Source organism: Misgurnus anguillicaudatus, chromosome 8 (genome assembly GCF_027580225.2).
Source record: "Misgurnus anguillicaudatus chromosome 8, ASM2758022v2, whole genome shotgun sequence".
Classification (NCBI taxonomy): domain Eukaryota; kingdom Metazoa; phylum Chordata; class Actinopteri; order Cypriniformes; family Cobitidae; genus Misgurnus; species Misgurnus anguillicaudatus.
Window position 1 is genome coordinate 25421061 of NC_073344.2, and position 17587 is coordinate 25438647.

A 17587-nucleotide genomic window follows, 5' to 3' on the forward strand; every position below is an offset into this window, starting at 1 on the left:
TATCGGTCCAATAATCAAATAATGAGATGTTCCTCTCCTGCAGGTGATGTCTATGGAGAGAAAACTGGATTTCCTGGTGAACATCTACATCCAGCGAATGGGCATTCCACAGTCTGAGACTGATGCTTACTTTGCTTCCAAGGAGCCCGACCCGGCGCCTCCGTACCACAGCCCGGTGGACCACATGGAGAAGAGCGGCTCCATTAACAAAATCATCCGCTCCAACAGCGCCGCAGGCCAGAAGAACTTTGACCCGCCCCCCTCCACCTGCATCAACCACCACTGCCCGCCGTCAACATCCTGGCATGCGCAAACCCTCCCAACACCCAGCCGACAGGGTAGTCGGGGCACCTCGCCCGTGGGTGACCCGTCGCTTGTCCGTATCCCTCCGCCTCCGGCCCACGAGCGCTCTTCTGGCGCTCACAACGGGAGTTCCCGAAGTTCCGGGCATCATCATTCTCGAGGAGGTGGAGGCGGGATGGAGGACGGACGCCCGTTGGCTCTTTCACAGCAGCAGCCAGGAGCGGAGAGCGACACGTCCATATCCATCCCCTCGGTGGACCACGAGGAACTAGAACGCTCCTTCAGTGGCTTCTCCATCTCTCAGTCCAAGGAAAACTTGGACTTTCTCAACAACGCCTATTTTAGCGGCGTGTCGCGGTGCGCTAAAGTCAGACCCTACATTGCCGAGGGCGAGTCCGACACGGACTCCGACCTGTGTGCCCCCTCTCCGCATTCTGCCACTGGAGACGGTGCCTATGGAGACAGAGGTTGGTCTGGTGGTCCCAAGTAGAAAGAAACTTTACAAAGTAGGATTTAACCCAACCGAGAGCAGCGTGTGGAGCAAGGACACGCGAGACTGTGGGCAGTAAGCTGCACGTGTGTTTAAAAAGAAATCTCACAAACGCAGCTTCATGACCAGTAGGACCATGGAAACGCCAGCAACCGAAGTCTGAGAATGTCTGCTTCTGAAGTCTGGACAAAAGGTCTTTGTGATAAAGCTGAGAGTCAAGCACTTGCTTATCCATCAGCTCTTACCTGGTCGTACGGCCGAGAGAGACGGGTGGTAACGTGAGGATGGATGAGAGACATCTGAAGACGAAGGAAAGAGAGAAAATAATGTCTTTATCATTTCATATGTGGTGCATTTTCATCCTTAAGAACACATGTTAAGGATTCACACATTGTCTTGTGCTGGTTAAAGAAACACTCACCTCTGGTTAAAGAAATACTCACTCATGTCATTTCAAACACTTACGTGAAACACTTCTATACCCACAGAATCAAGTCTTATAGAAAAAAAACAGCAGAGCTCATACTGTAGGTTGTTTTTCCAAGCAGCTTATTATGACCTATTCTGGGTCCAAGCAAACAGATTTCAAAAGAAACTACAATCATTTGGGATCGCTACTTGTTCATAACATTTAGGCTAAGCTTTTATAAACTCATGCTGTTCACTACATGCTTCAGTCTCAAGGACACTAACAGTTTAAAGGAATAGTCTACTCATTTTCAATGTTGAAATGTGTTGTTACCTTAACTGGGAGTTGTTGGTGCATCCCTCTATCATCTGTGTGCTTGCACGTAAGCGCTGGAGCGCGCTGCGACGCTACGATAGCATTTAGCTTAGCCCCATTCATTCAATGGTACCATTCAGAGACAAAGCCAGAAGTGACCAAACACATCAACGCCCTTCCCATTCAAGACGAGCAGCCACACGAGCAAGCTTGGTGGCACAAAATAAAACATAGCGCCCTTCCAAGCGGATTCAAAAGAGGAACTATATTTTATGGCGTAATAGCACTTTTGGGAGCACTCCGACTCGCCTGAAAAGTCCGCTCCCCCTCTCACTCTCATAATGGGAGAGGGAGGGTGTTACTGCGCCGAGTCGAAGTACTCACAAAAGTGCCACCACGCCACAAAACATAGTTCCTCCTTCAAATCCGCCCAGAAAAGCGCTACGTTTTATTTTGTACCACCAAACTTGCTCGTATAACTACTCGTCTTAAATAGGAAAAACGTTGATGTGTTTGGTCACTTCTAACTTTATCTCTAAATGGTACCATTGAATGAATGGGGCTAAGCTAAATGCTATTGAAGCGTCGCAGCGCGCTCCAGCGCTTATGTGCACGCACACAGATGATGGAGGGATGTATCAGCGGTTCTTGGTTAAGGTAATAACATATTTTAATATTGAAAATGAGTAGACTATTCCTTTAACAAGCAAATAGTTTTAAAGTAAAGTGCCCTCAAACTAGCTTAAAGTAAAACAACAGGGTTGGGTTGCATGTTGTCATGAAATGACGACTAGTCGTTTCTTACTAGTCAAAGTCCAGTTTCGTTTAAATGTAATGTGTGAACTTTTTACATGGTCCCTTACTTACCATTTTTCCAATATCCAAATTTTCATACAAAATGATGACACTGCTAATGCACTCAGCTACAAAATTAAGCTGCAGGAATCATTAATTACCCTTATGAAAATTAACCATGTTTTTGTGGTAAATGTGTAATAACCATGTTTTTATGGTAGATGGATTACTGTTAGCAAAACCATGGTTTTTCTACAGTAACAATGTTTTTTTTACTGTAGTAAAACCATGGTAAATTATTACACAGATTAAACCTCACAATGCATTCAGGTAAAAGATTCTGTGGGTCATATTTGAGGGAAGTAATAAATGACTGTTGTATAGGTTGAAGGATATGTTGTGAAGATTCATCTTTGGTGATCATGGGTATTGAAATGACACTTGGATGAGCATTTTATTACCCAGTGGTGAACTGTGTTTCTTTAAGTCTGTCATTTCATATCATCTATGTTGTTTTGGGAACGTCGATGACCACAGCTTGTGAATTTTAAAGCCGGTCACTCAATGATTATCCCAATATTTCCTCAATATTATCACACTGACAGATATAGAGTTATATAGATGAACACTTTTCTCTCAAGTTTACACTTTTTTGAATACTTCACTGGATTCATAATCTGCATGCTGAGGAATTAGAAGTACTTAGAAGAGATGATATTTCCTATTCATTTCATATCGCAAATTAAAGGCTTTGGTGACGATAAAATCACCTAATATTTTCTGCCAATACTTTTTTCCTAAAGATGATAAACCTTTCAAAGTAATTTCTAAAAGTAACATGATGTATATACAAACTATTTCTGTAACAACAAAAACTATTCATTTAATATCACGATCATTCACATCAGTGTATCAACTTCTTCATTTTCATTTGTGATATCACACAACATGTTAAAACATCACGAGGGTCGTGTTAAATATCATAAAGTCATCTGTTCAAGCCTTTTAATTCACTGTACTCGTTCATGTTTCAAATGATGCACTGAGATCACGTCAGAAATGTACAAAGTGGTTTTGCCTTATACTGTAAGTCTTGCTCTAATGTCATCAATGTTTGACTGCCTTTACTGGTTGTTTTATTGGTTCAAACCCACAATGAACTGGCACACGATTCAACTGTCAGCACAAAACCAAACGTGGACACTAGACAGTTAAGAGAAGATAACACAACACGCCATAGACATCACCTGTGATAGACAAATCACTGATGATGCAGAAACTTCTCCAGCACTTCACACATCTCCAAAGATGATGATCATGTTGAGTTTCACCATTGTGTCTTTCATACGGCCTGTGTTTTTCTCTCACGCAAACCCTTTAATGCACACTTGAATATTCTGGAATCACATTTAATCCCAAAATGCATTTTCTTTATGCAAAATTATGATTTTTTTCTTCTGATGTTGGAATGTAAATTTGGTTTCTTTATTTCAAACAACATCATGTAGAGTTAAAGGAAATCATTTAACTTAACGTGTACACAACAAATATGAACCATCATTTGAATTGAGATATGAGACAAAAACAGCTCGAAAACATCACTAACAAAAGAAGTGAACCACCAGAAGTATTTCAATACAGAAATACATCGATTATTAATGTCTGTAAAAGTTTGTGTTTGAATGTTTTTACAGATGCCTTTTCCTGGTTTCTTCCCCAAAGATTTTTCTGGATTTTGTATCAAAATTGCCTTTGCTATGTTTTGTAATGCTGGCACAGTTTTGTTATTTTCTGTTGTGTATAAATGTTTTGTTATTGTTTTTTAATATAACTGTGAATGTACAGTCAAATGCTTTCATAGATTCATATTATGTTTGTTTACATTTTTACTTAAGAAAGCCACAAACTTTGTTAAAGTTGGTTAACCCTTTTAAAATGATCAGCAGTACTGGTCACCAGCAGGATTCAATGAAGAACCTTTATGCTACTAGTAAAACTAAACTAGACTTTTTAATCTTCTTTTTATAACACAATTACAATTAAAGGTATCAATGTCATGATGAAGCACCTAATTTAGTTTTTAAATGTTAAAGCAACACTAAAGAGTTTTTGCTCTTTGCTCCCCCTACAGGTTAGAAGCAGAATTGTCCATTACCACTGCTGTAAATACTGCAGCATAGCTTGCTTGGATTGGATTGTAGGTCTGCCGTAAAGCAAGTTTTTGTAGTTTTCGCTCAAACTACAGGACCTCGACCCAACGGTTGGAAACTTCTTTAGTGCAGTTTTGGCCGATAGAGGGCTGCAAAGCGAATATGAAAGTGCCATTCACCCTGTTTTGAGTGGATGAACCACTGAAACATTTTTGGAAACGTTATTTTAAGGTAAAAAAAAACTCTTTGGTGTTGCTTTAAAGGTTTATTTAAAGAGTAAATCTTAGCACTTCACAGAAAGCAGGTTGTCGATGTTTGCCATAAGAGTGGTTAGCAATACAACACGACCCGCTCATGTCCTGTGTGCGGCAAGCCTTACGTTTTTTTTTTCATTTCTGTGTTTTAATGGACAATAATGTGATTCACATTGGCAAAAGAGGTGTTTTTAAAGCCACAGCGCCTTCATTTACTCAACAATCTCACGTCAAATCCATTGCTGTTTCTCACAAATGATAAGCACTGTTGTCTTATTTTTCTTTTCTTCTCTAAGAAAAGTAAATGCTTGCTGGCATGCTCTCAACTGCTGAATGCCATATATATGTAAAAAAAATATATATAGCTTTTGATTATTATGTAGCATATCTGTTGTGTAGTCTCTCAAATCCATGAGCTCATGGGACATACAGTAATGTAAAATAAACTTTGTATATCAGAATGTTTAGTTGCATGCGTGTCCTCATTCAGAGTTTCTCTTTCACATTCATGAAATACTCTCACGCCGCTAATGGAGAATCAATTCAAATTTATTTGTATAGCACTTTCACAATACAAATAAATCGCTCCAGAGCAGCCTTACGGACAGAATATAAGACTACTCTTTCCATTTATTATCATTTGATCTGCTGACGTGAGGGAATCATAAATCCTTCAGAATTAATCCAGTTCTCTTACATCACACACACTAAACTAAAACTGCCTCATCTGTCAACTTCACACTTTCAGTCGAATCTCTTTTGTTGGACCTGAAATTAAAAATTGTAGTGCAGTCTGCTTTAAGAGTTTAAAAACTTTTTGTAAGAACTTGATGAATGAATTTTAAATGAGATAAGATCATAAGATCAGATCTGAGAGGCACAGTGTGCAAATATTCTGTTATGTGAAACTATGATAGATGCCGAGTTTGACATTGATGAAGATGCTGAATAATGCAACTCTTTTATTCTCCACAGCATGAGTTTAGAAACATCAAAGAAAAATCAGAGCAAAAAAGTGCATCTGGAAGTTTTTTAGGTTTTTTTTTGTTTCTTTTAACACAACACAAAGTGAGAAAAACATCAAGGACATGTGCAGAACCCCTGAGAGATGCAGTCTGTCCAGCTTTTATAAACCACAGGAGCGTAACGTTTGAAGATCTCCTCTCTCTCTCTCTCTCGTTTGATGTGTGCTTTTGATCTTTTGTCTTGTCCTCCTCGATGTAACAGCATCACATTATATTTTGTATTTTTGTATCTTTATTTATATTTCACAACAAGTCATTGAAGGTGAAATGTAATTGAAGTAATGTGACAGTGGTATTGGTCCTTAAAAAATCCAGAAGAGATGCAATTTATTTTGCAAATGACTTCACTTCTGTTTCGAAGCATGAAAATAGATTCTGAGATTTAGTTACTGTGACTTTATGAAATAAGCTTATATAATATATCATATGAATAAACCTACAAGACTGCAGTCAATGAGACCAAAAGAGCAGAGAAACCACACAAAAAAATCTATTGACCTATAAAATGATATAAAATCTCGTTATTCTCATTAAAACTATGAACTTTATCTGTTCTTCACACAGAGATCTGTCATACCTCAGAAGATTAATTTGTTCTCAATTTATTCTCACTAGGAGAAACAAATGAGTAATTAATGAAGTAATTTGAATATTTCTTCATCTCTCCTGTGTTCTGTTCCAGTAAAGGACTGAGGACCGACTGCTCTGGTTCAGAACATTGCTGATGTTGTGCACATTTACTTTGGCCTGTCCATCATCTAGATCATTTATGTACAAACCACAAACGCATTCTGTGGGGAAACATTTCCACCTACATAGGGGTTTAATATTTAATAGATCATCAACATAACAGTGAAAGCATCTGTGGTTGTTGCATTAAAGGCATCATTCAATCAAAATGTGCTATCTGTTAGCTTTGAGGGTCAGGGTTAATTGTAATAAACTATTAATAATCCAATGCACACATAGTGGCCATATTAAATATGAACCAGCATGATTCAACCCTACCTCTTCTCAAAAACTAAAAAAATTATATCATTACAAATACTATGACCAAAAAGTGACAATCTTGTAGCATATAAGCACACTTAAAGTTCACAGTCATTACAAAAAACATTGACACCAAATCCAATTTTGTTGTCCAGTGAATGCTCTCTAAAGCAAGAACATGACTCCCCATCACCACATGCCACTAAACACCAGCAGGTGTCAAATGTGTGATAACACGGGACAGAAAAACCTAATGACACACACTGATGTGTTTATAAATAGCTCATTAAACCATGATGTCATTGTTTTGTGACTCTGGACAGAATGAGAAAATCATAGCAACATTTGAACTTTGGATGTGACGTCACAGAGGATGCAGATTGAAACTGATCTTGTGTTGTAAACTCATCAAGCAAATCACTGGAGCGTTGCAGTAAAAGAAAATGTCCACATGGGGGCGCCATACAAACTGTTATGTGGGTTTTTTTCAGATATTACAGTATGTAGAGGTTAACATTAAATCATACTTTGATGCTTCCCTTCCTGTTGTGCTAGAACGGTATTCAGAATAAATATTACACAATAGGTCCTATCAGTTTTACGAGCAAAATCTCATGCACTATTTGATCCCATTATGGTTTTTCGAGATTATGACTGAGAAATTCCAGTACATTGTTTCTGTAGCTTACACATGAAGTGAAGTGTCTTCACAGAGATTTGGCGTCTTTAATTCATTTATTTATGTTTTTGTTGTTAATGTTATCTAGTGAGAAGAATTTTGCGTGCAATTAATACATTACACATGTTTGACACATTTACCTTCAACAGTTTTCACATCTAACCATTTCACGACAGTAAAATCTAAAGAAAGCAGCCTGAATGCTTTGAAAATGAACAACACTTCCCATAATGCCTTGCAATTTGCCAGCAACTTCCCCAGGAAGTGTTTCTAGTGGGCGTGTTCGTTTCATGCAGCGCTGCGCAGAGTAGTCGACGTAAGACTTCAAATTTCCGCGAGAGCGGTTTGAAAGCGGAGCTGTCAGGTCACTCTCGCGGTAATTTGACGTCATATGCCGAAAGGACTGCGCAGCGACGTACTAAATCAAACAACATATAAACCAATTGCCTGCTGCCAACATGGAATAACAACACAGGACAGCAGCTCAGGCCTTTATTTTTTAACACAGCGACTTCATATACCATATTATAATCGAGTTCGATGTATATAATAATCTTTACTGGAAAGTTATTGAATGTTTTCCAATGTACGAGTGAGTGAGCGCTAAAGCTAAGCTAAGCTAACAGCAGTAAAACAGTAAAAACAGTCCAGCATGTACACTTTATTATCAGGTCTCTATAAATATGTCTTTCAAAAGGATGAATATTGTGTCCTTATCCTTGGGCTGGACAATGCGGGGAAAACGGTAAGACTCGTAAAGTTATTCTATAGTACTAGTTAAACTAGTTAATGTTAGCAACAGTTTGGGTCATTATCACTTTGGTTTACTTGATTTTAAGACTACAGATCACTAACGTTAGGTTTTAAGACTTCGATGATGCCTGAATGAGACTTGATGTTTGGCTTTGATGCACAAACATTTTCCTTTGGGTTTAACAACACTATTATGGTCAAAAATGTTAGGGTTAGGTTAAGATTTTTAGTCCAGATGTAGTCCATGTAGAAATAGGTTTAATAAATATGATCCCGTAGAAGTGCTGGTCCTGTTGACATTTGTTGTTGATGTGATATACAGACCTTTCTGGAGCAGACCAAGACAAAGTTCAGCAAAAATTACAAAGGAATGAATCTGTCAAAGATCACGACTACAGTCGGCCTGAACAGTGAGTAACAGTGTTAAAACTCATATAAGTTACTGTATATATGTTCTTATTAAGTGTTTGTTATGACGTGATGTCTTTCCTCTCAGTTGGTACCATTGATGTTGGAAATGCTCGACTGATGTTTTGGGATCTTGGAGGACAGGAGGAATTACAGTCACTGTGGGATAAAGTAATTCATTGCATTCATCATCACATGATTTTCTTAAAGGGGACATATCATGAAAATTTGTCTTTTTCCATGTTTAAGTGATATGATTGGGTCCCCACTGCTTCTATTAACCTAGAAAACGTGAAAAGAAAACTCTGTAACTTTTTGGTAAACCATTCTCTGCAAGCATGTTAAAAAATAGCTCATTGAAATTTTGCTCCCCTTGTGATATCAGAAGGGGATCTTATTATAATAATACCGCCCCTTAATCTGCACTATCCAACTAATTGACACCACACGTTTTAATTTCAACAAACCACCATTATGGCAAACAAAGTGGCAATTTTAACATGTTATAATAAATGATCTATATGGTATTTTGAGCTTAAACTTCACATATGTACTTTGGGGACACTAAAGATTTATTATACATCTTTAAAAAGTTTTATGAAATGTCCCCTTTAAAGGTTTCACTGATATACATTAGATGATATACATTGATCTTTAACTGTGTTTTATTTGTTTCAGTATTACGCGGAATCTCACGGTGTGATTTATGTCATCGACTCCACTGATGAAAGACGACTGGGCGAGTCAAAGATCGCTTTTGGTACATGTTGCTGTTTTTTGTGACTAACTTGGATTAATTTCTTTTCATAATTTAAATTTTAAGATGTGTAGGTAAAGCAAGATTTAAAGTTTCTTTAGAAAACAGCACAGAAAACGTAAAGTCCTCTGTAGTTAATAATGTCATCTTTTAAAACTCATCTTTGGGCATCATAATAACATATTTGAATTTTTCTGTGACGATAATTTCTTCATGCTTTAAAACAGCTTGTATGTAACTGGCCTCATTTAGTATATGAGGATCTTTGAATATGCAAATTAGCCCCCACCTACACTCAATCACACCTGCTCGGATCATAGATATATATCTACATAGATGCTAAATTGGCACAGATGCTAAGTCTGGGTTCACAATGCATACGTGGGTTAACAAGTTAAAGCTTTCTCTCTGCACATGTGAGCACCACAGAAGTTGATCATATCTATTGCTCGAACTACTAATCCACTCATTCAACTGTGATGATGTGATTAGTTACATGTTTATGACATGGGAAACCGAAACAATTTCAAACCATGGGAAAGGAGTCTGCTTTTGGAAAACTTAGCAACGCTGTTTAATGATGAATGTGCACACTGTTTTTATCTTACAGCATATTAAAAACAACACATAGACATATAAACAACAATAAAAACTTGATTTTCACCACAGGGGGAACTTAACTACCTGACGTTGATTTTATTTGGTCAGAATAAGCTGTTTATAAAAACCCAAATTGAGATCGTGCATATTTCAATGTCTAAAGTGAAATGAATTTTGTTTTTGTCTTTCAGAGAAAATGATCAGCAGTGAGGCTCTTGAAGGAGTTCCTTTACTTGTGCTGGCAAACAAACAAGACGTAGAGGTATGAAGTATATAAACGTGGACATTTATTAGATTTGTAAGCTCTCATATAAACATCAATTTGTCTGATGTAAAGACTGCTGCTGATGATTTGTTATGTTGAGAGAGAGTCAAGTGTGATGTTGTATTCTTGTGTTTCAGAACTGTCTTTCTGTTCCTGACATTAAAACGACGTTCAGCGACTGTGCTCCTAAAATCGGTAAACGTGACTGTTTGGTTCAGCCGTGCTGTGCTTTATCAGGGTAAGTGTGATCTCTTACTGCACATGAATTATTCATTGAACCAAGGGATGTGTGCAAGCTTTCTGTGTTCAGAATTAAAACACAGCAGAAACAACATAAACATGGTTTACCAAAAACTCCTATATCTTTATACATAAAACTGTGATTTGTGTAAAATTTGAAATTGCATCTTATGATATATCTCACTATAGAGTTTTGTGTTCATTTGTGTGATAATTGCACTTTTCTGAATGTTTTGTCTTTCAGGGAAGGAGTGAACGAGGGCATTGAATGGATGGTCAAATGTGTGATCAGGAACATTCATCGCCCGCCTAGACAAAAAGACATTACATAGATCTCTGTGTGTGTGTGTGTGTGTGTGTGTGTGTGTGTGTGTGTGTGTGTGTGTGTGTGTGTGTGTGTGTGTGCGTGTGTGTGTTTGTCCAGTCAGAGACTTTACAGATAAAGTTGATTTATTATCACATTACCACCTCAGTTATTTGTCTTTGTATGTGAGAGTGAAACCAGAGACGACATTATGTGTGATATTTGTGAAATGTCATGATATTTATATGCTAAACTGACATCATTGCGAATATTTTCTCTGCTAAAACATTCTTTTTTTCACCTCTTTTTGATTGAATGATTAATTTTGTGTATTAAATATAATGACAAACTGCTTTGATTTTGCACAGTCAAATAAATGAGTTTTATTCAAACTAAGACATGTAATTAAAGTATATTTGCATTTTTACAATACCATTAGAAGAACTTTAAGGCATTCCTCTGGTAGTGTTTTGAGAGCAGTTGTTTTCAAGTCCAGCAATTAAAACAGATTTTTAACTATCGAATATATAATAAAAAGCAGAGATGGAAATGAAGTCATTTTGCGTTTTTAGGTTTCATTTACCCAACAGATGTTTTCAGACTCTCGTGACTGTAAAAAACGCTTTATTCTTGTCACTTTATTGATTTATCGTCATCTGAGCCAAATGCATTTTACTGGAGAATCAATGAGTGTTTTTTAAGCCGTGTGTGTAATTACAGCAGAGTAAATCACATCTGTGTCCTCCTGATTCACTTTACCTGCAGAATATTCAGACATGTGAAAGAGTCGATATAATGTTTATTATCTTCATTTCATCAACCTCGAGTCAAACTGGAGGCATCGCCAGTTTAAAGACAAAGATGTTTGTTATGTATCTTTGAGCAGCTAGTTAGTGTTGTTTGCTAAGGAAAATGTTAACGTTACTACACTTACAGATACTACAGTAAGTGATAAACTGCTGTGGGGCGGCTTTTAGGATCTAGGGTTTAGATTAAGCACGGATAGGCATGGGCCGGTGTAGGATTCTGGCGGTATGATAACCTTTAGCAAAAATACCATGATTTCACGGTGTTGCGGTATTGCCAATGCCAGGTAAAAATAAAGCCTTTAATTATAATATGCTTTCCAAAAATATATAATATTTTCGTAATGTATATTAAATGTAAACATAAAATCACTCACATGATTTAATGCATTTTGTATAAACACAGCTCAAACCTTGCAGACGGTATCACAGAACATTTTAGTGGTTTTGAAACCTTGATTGTTTAAAACCTCGGTATACCTTGAAACCAGTAACTGGCCCATGTCTAAACCCGGACTAGGCCTTAGTTATTGTAGGACATTTAAGTAGTTTTTGCAAACATACCTTACAAAATATATTTAAAGATATGTCAGTGCAAGCTTTTTTCAGTTTAGTGCATATATTTTAATCTGAGACTAGACTTGAGCCTTGTCTGGCAAACCGCCCTTAAAACTCATAACTATTAGTTTTATTCTGTGGTATAATGGTATAATCATGTGGCCCATTAAGTGCAGGTATGATGCATTTATGCACCTTTCCAAGCAGGATCTGTTCCATGAATTCCAGCGGGTATTCCAGTGTCAGTACTGGATCAATAACTGATCGGAAACAATACATTGTTGAGGTCTAAGGTGCTGTCACTGGACTGAACTCAATACATCACTCAAGAAATCCATATTGCTCATCAACAGCACCAAAGATAACCAATACTCTGAACACAAACCCCCCCCCCCCCCAAATAACAATAACATTTACCCCTCTTGTTTGGATCTTTTGATGTTTAATGCATAATTATTTTTATAACTGTGCCTGTAACATGGAGAGCAGTGTTACTACTTTACATCTCCAAAGTTATTTGAAGGGAAATATTTATAGTCTTCTGCTCTCTCTCTCTCTCTCTCTCTCTCTCTCTCTCTCTCTCTCTCTCTCTCTCTCTCTCTCTCTCTCTCTCTCTCTCTCTCTCTCTCCCTCGCACACGCCCCCGCATCTCTTCTATCTGCATGCACTATTTCTCTCTTTCATCCTTTGCTGTGCATCTCTCTTTTGAGGTTCATTTGGTTCATCTGTCCTCAGCATCGGTTCATCTTCAGCATCACTATGACCAGCACAGTTTCAGGTTAGAATCTCTCTCTCTCTCTCTCTCTCTCTCTCTCTCTCTCTCTCTCTCTTTTTCCTGGGCAGATGCTCAGACTCAGATGGATAAATATACTGTGGGATTTTACGAGATGATAACTGTGTGGATCATTATATGGTGTGTGTGTTCTTCTACATTGAGAGTAAGTGTGAACATGTCCTTTTAAAACCACATTAAGTCTATGTTTCATATGCAAACCTGACTATTAAATATCTTTAAGTCTACACCATAGCATTAATAATTATGACAGATCATTATTATATGTTTCATTATGAATTATTTTAATAATCTTGCATTATATATTTTTTCACACACTTAATATGCTAAAAAACATGTTCACAAATAGCACAATTCTTCTGAAGTGCATGCTTGTCCTGTGTTGATCAGATCAATAATGTATGAATCAGATTGTTAGGGGTGTCGGTCTGATCTCAGCTGTGATGCCTGCCAACATCCATCGGTAACATCAGGAGAAAAACATTGCATGAGATTTAATACTGACTCCAGATCTGGATACTAAAAACCTCTTTAAAACCTCAGCTTATTAGGGCCAAACTGTACTTCACATTTTTTTTATCTTATGCATTTTTTTCTTTTGCAGGTTACTGTGAGAAGTTGAGAGAGATGTCTGTGTTGTCTCTCATCTGCACTTGTTTGTACTCTCATCCAAACACCATCAGACAGTTTGAAGGTAGGAGCTCAGCAACCCTGTCTTTCTTAATAATGTATATATTGAAGTATATCTGACACATTTATCTCCTCATCCTATCACAGATACGGAAGTGAAGTCGCGGAATAAGCGAGCGTCTGGTCAGGCGTTTGAGGTCATCCTCAAGAGTCCTACTGATTTATCTCAAGAGAGACTGAAGGTCCTGAAGAAGCAGAAGAAGAAGAAGCCTTCACTGAAAGACCTGCAGAGGAGATTACAGGCTGCTGAAGAAAGACGAAAGGTAAGAAGATCGCATCACATACGGCTTTAATATTTTTACAGTTGCTTTCTCAGTGATGGCACATACCCAAAAAAGTATAAATTCATAAAAGTGCCAAGGTATTACTATGGTTTTAAATGTTATACTGTGGTAATACCATGTGTAGTGTTCAATTCAATATAATTAACCTTGGACTCTGGAGTTCAGATACACAAATGCTAATCAAACATTCCAATAACAATAAAGCCACATAGGCTACACATATAATCCATCTAAACATCCATTTATTTATACTAAAAGAGCACGCTTGGTTGAACTCTTTAAGCTGGAAGTATTTTTTTACACGTATGCCAAATACATGCAAACATGAATGCAATAACTCTCATGTCCTCAGTAAAGAGCAGTTAAGTAGGTCTAAAGTAGAGGTCTTCACGGATCCATTTACATCCAAAAACCCAAAGTCTGACTGACTGGGTGTAAAAGTTTCACATGTGCCTAGGACACAGGTCGGGTATAATATTAGGGGTATCGTGTATTTTAAAATTAATGCGTTTTTGCCGAACGGACCCAGGAAGACTATCTCACATGTGTGCATCAAGTACTTTTCCAACCCCTCCCCTGTTTGCCAAGTGCACTTGTGACATCGTGGGGCTGGTGAAAGGTTCATTTTCATTTAACCAGACCTGTCAATCAATTTTAAATGCACATTTTACCGATAACCTTGGTGTCGTCGTCAGAAAACAAAGGAAAATAAATGGAGCAACGACCCAAATTGGTTGCAAGGCCACCAGGGTTTCTTTCTGTCTGACTGGCGCATCGGTGCCGTTTACATTTGGGTCTTGTCGGGGTTAAAAAAACACTGGGCTGGGTCAGACTAAGATATCCTTTTTTGGGGTTTGTATTGGGTGGGGTCTTTCTTTCTTTTTTTGTCAGGGTCAGGTGAAAAGTGATATGGGACATTTCGGGTTGGGTACACGAGAAGACCTCTAGTTTAAAGGAGTGACACCATGAGTTAAAACTCTTGTAAACATCTTTGTACTCTTTCATGGTACAGTTGTATAAATGATTTTCTGACCTCTGATATATGGCCTCCATTGTCGATCTGGTTTCTTTACAGTGTCAGGAGATGAAGGTGTTGAGGCATCTGGCAGAGAAACGTGAGCGTGAGAAGGAGGTTCTTCATAAAGCACAGGAGCTCAACAACAACTACAGCAAAATGACAGAAGAGAAACTCAATCACAAGATGGAGCAGATCCAAGAAAACCGCACGGCTCGTCTTAATGCTCTCAAACAGCGTCTGCGAGAAAAGGTGACTGTTTTCCTTTGTTTAAAATGTAATAACTTGCTTCATCTCTGAAACAACTTTCCTTTTTTGCTGACATCATCAAGGTTTTTCACACTATTGGCTGACAATAGTGAATGATCAAACAGCTTAAAAAACTAAGTTAAACAATTTCAACTTGAATTTATAAGTTATGTCAACTTTTTTAAGCCAAAACTTAAAATAGTAGAGGTTGAATTGACTTGCAAGTTGTTTCAACTTCATCAGATATGTGAATCATCCTGATAGGAAACACCTACTAGCATTGCAATCATAGCTGGTGCTAGTTTAATTCCTTGTTTATTGTTATTACGTAGTGCACCTACACTAGATTATACTGTAGTGTCTGACTCTTTCTCTTTCATTTTTTTCCAGGAGATCCACGGCGACGAAGTCCGCAGGAATAAAGAGCTTTACACCGAGCTCTCTGGATAAAGACACACAGTCTGAACACAACCCCATCGAAACTTGAATGCATTTGGGGAATGGCCACACTTTCTTAAGATATAACCAATAAAAATCCCTGAGTGTATATCAGCAGCCAATACATCATTTTATAACTATGAGCATTATTAAGGTGTTGAAACGTGGATGCAGGCTGTATCACTGAGGTCAGGTGCTGATGTTGGGTTGATAGGTCGGGTTTACAAACGGCTTTCCAGTCCGTGTTCGACAGTGTTCAGGTCTGCTGTGTAGCATGACACTCATGTTCTTTCACACCAGATTTTTTATGAACCTCATTATGCGTAGGTGCATTAATATACTGGAAAACAAAATACTTTCCCTACACTTTTACAAACTGTATGCTGGAGAATTTATGTAGTTTATGTAATGATTTCATTAATGACGCCTAAATATCCAAACCCATCCATTTCAAAAGTGTTTCTAAATATATTTCTCTTATCTCCCTCTATTAAAAGCTTAAACCTGATAGTCTTAGTTAGTTTTCGATGTGTTACTACCTCAAGTTAAGATGATGATAAACAGAGGTAGCCTGTATAGTTTTGATTAGTGAATAACAAAAACCAGCATGAAAGTGTCCAAAACATAACTTATACTGGTAACCAGTAATGTTTGAACTATACTGGGCTGCGTTCCCCGAAACCTTCTTAGCTCTACGTCGTTCTTAAGTTGTACCTTAAGCTGTACCTTATCGTTAATACGTGTTTCCCGAAACGTTCTTAGTTACGTATCTCTTCTGTAAGTCGTTCGTTCGGAAGGTTGGTCTGGAGCAATCTTAGCTATACCTTATCCCACTTGACTCCGCTAGGGGCCATGACTGTGATAAAAGCTTGTGTAGATTGCAGTCTATATAACTAAATATCTGTTTAAAAAAAGTTGAAGTACACTCCGTGTTAAATTAGGCATTTTTTATTTATTTAAAGAATAAAACATTCACATAATTAGACATTATTACACTGATGGTTGTTAGATTTTTTATATTTTTTTCCAAAGGAACATCAGCTGTGAACTATTATTACAGGCTAAAGAAACTATTAAAAAAAGATTTTGGGTGGAGGAGTTGGTGAAACTATGGCAGGCAGCTATACAGCGAATCTTACTCTTTTATTTGTGCATTTCATATCCGTTAAATCTTTAGTTTACCGGCTATTTTAGCTGCAAATAAAACAAATCAAGTTAAAAAATTGCATGCCACGGGAGCACATTCATCACGAAATCATAATTGTTGATTTTCCTAAATATTATTATTGATGTTAATTCGACTTTGCATCGAAGTTTTTTTAATGTTTTATAACTTTGAGGCAACTGCATGCCATATTCTTTATAAACATTAAAAAGAAAATGCTCCACTTGATAATTGCTTGTATAAGGTCAACAAATTTTCCACATTAAAACTAATCAAAGCTTAAACCTAAAACAATCATACTATATATTTATATATCATATAATATATATTTTATGTTATGTTTAAGGTAAACAGACAGGCGCGGCTCCAGAGGTGCGTCCATTAAGCGTTGTCCGCATTGTCCAAGCGCATAGGCGATGAGCTAGTGAGCAACAATTTGTTTTTCTGTATTTTGGGTGTGGTGCCGAGCCAGGTGACTTGCACGACCCACCTTAATTCCCTGTGCAATGCATTTATTGGGAACCCCTCATATAAATTATCCTTTAAAGTGAAGGAATAATGGATGCATTGGAGCAGTTTATGCATTATACTTTTGGACATGAAGTTGCGAGTTTTGCACGGGTTTGATATAAAGTAGAGTATACAAGGTTTATATTTGGTTGTTTGCAATTTGAAGTATTTTTACCGGATATTCCTAGTGGATGTAACTTGAACTGTTTCTGGAGTGTTTCTTTGGTAAATAACACCGCTCTCTGGGAGCGCAGCGAGGTACCTATTACATAAAGTGAACAATTGATTGTCGAGCAATCGATATCAACCTATTCAGAACCATCGCCATGGACAGCACCTGGT

General features: G+C 37.6%; 3 protein-coding genes across 6 annotated transcripts in view; all 3 read left to right on the forward strand.

Annotated features, from left to right (window-relative positions):
* Positions 1 to 1562, forward strand: part of kcnq2b (potassium voltage-gated channel, KQT-like subfamily, member 2b) — a 47113-nt gene extending 45551 nt beyond the window's left edge. Inside the window, exon 17 of one of the 3 annotated variants that reach the window (XM_055213841.2) lies at positions 44 to 1562. In XM_055213841.2, the coding sequence (XP_055069816.2) occupies positions 44 to 793 (750 nt within the window). In that variant the 3' untranslated portion in view covers positions 794 to 1562. The remainder of the gene's footprint in view (positions 1 to 43) is intronic. The other 2 variants (XM_055213839.2, XM_055213840.2) reach the window with 2 other exon arrangements.
* A 6274-nt stretch (positions 1563 to 7836) lies between these two features.
* Positions 7837 to 11133, forward strand: arfrp1 (ADP-ribosylation factor related protein 1). Its single transcript, XM_055214068.2, has 7 exons — positions 7837 to 8155; positions 8486 to 8573; positions 8660 to 8742; positions 9250 to 9331; positions 10120 to 10190; positions 10331 to 10431; positions 10678 to 11133. The coding sequence occupies exons 1-7, from the start codon at positions 8063 to 8065 to the stop codon at positions 10763 to 10765; spliced, it is 606 nt and encodes a 201-aa protein (XP_055070043.1). The 5' UTR covers positions 7837 to 8062; the 3' UTR covers positions 10766 to 11133.
* A 152-nt stretch (positions 11134 to 11285) lies between these two features.
* On the forward strand, positions 11286 to 15679 carry stmn3 (stathmin-like 3). 2 transcript variants are annotated; one of them, XM_055214069.2, is made up of 5 exons: positions 11286 to 12879; positions 13499 to 13588; positions 13672 to 13847; positions 14944 to 15135; positions 15523 to 15679. In XM_055214069.2, exons 1-5 carry the CDS (start codon positions 12861 to 12863, stop codon positions 15580 to 15582), a joined length of 537 nt encoding a protein of 178 aa, XP_055070044.2. In that variant the 5' UTR covers positions 11286 to 12860; the 3' UTR covers positions 15583 to 15679. The 2 variants fall into 2 exon arrangements, with proteins under 2 accessions (XP_055070044.2, XP_055070045.2); XM_055214070.2 differs by lacking the exon at positions 11286 to 12879 and adding an exon at positions 12909 to 13039.
* Positions 15680 to 17587: the final 1908 nt, after the last annotated feature.

Bases quoted from the DNA above. Each gene is read 5' to 3' on its own strand.
- arfrp1 (XM_055214068.2), top strand. From the start codon at position 8,063: ATGTACACTTTATTATCAGGTCTCTATAAATATGTCTTTCAAAAGGAT. The intron at 9,332-10,119 runs GTACATGTTGCT...TTTGTCTTTCAG, and splicing joins CGAGTCAAAGATCGCTTTTG to AGAAAATGATCAGCAGTGAG. The intron at 10,191-10,330 runs GTATGAAGTATA...CTTGTGTTTCAG, and splicing joins CAAACAAACAAGACGTAGAG to AACTGTCTTTCTGTTCCTGA.
- stmn3 (XM_055214070.2), top strand. From the start codon at position 13,012: ATGGTGTGTGTGTTCTTCTACATTGAGA. The intron at 13,589-13,671 runs GTAGGAGCTCAG...ATCCTATCACAG, and splicing joins CACCATCAGACAGTTTGAAG to ATACGGAAGTGAAGTCGCGG. The intron at 13,848-14,943 runs GTAAGAAGATCG...GTTTCTTTACAG, and splicing joins CTGCTGAAGAAAGACGAAAG to TGTCAGGAGATGAAGGTGTT.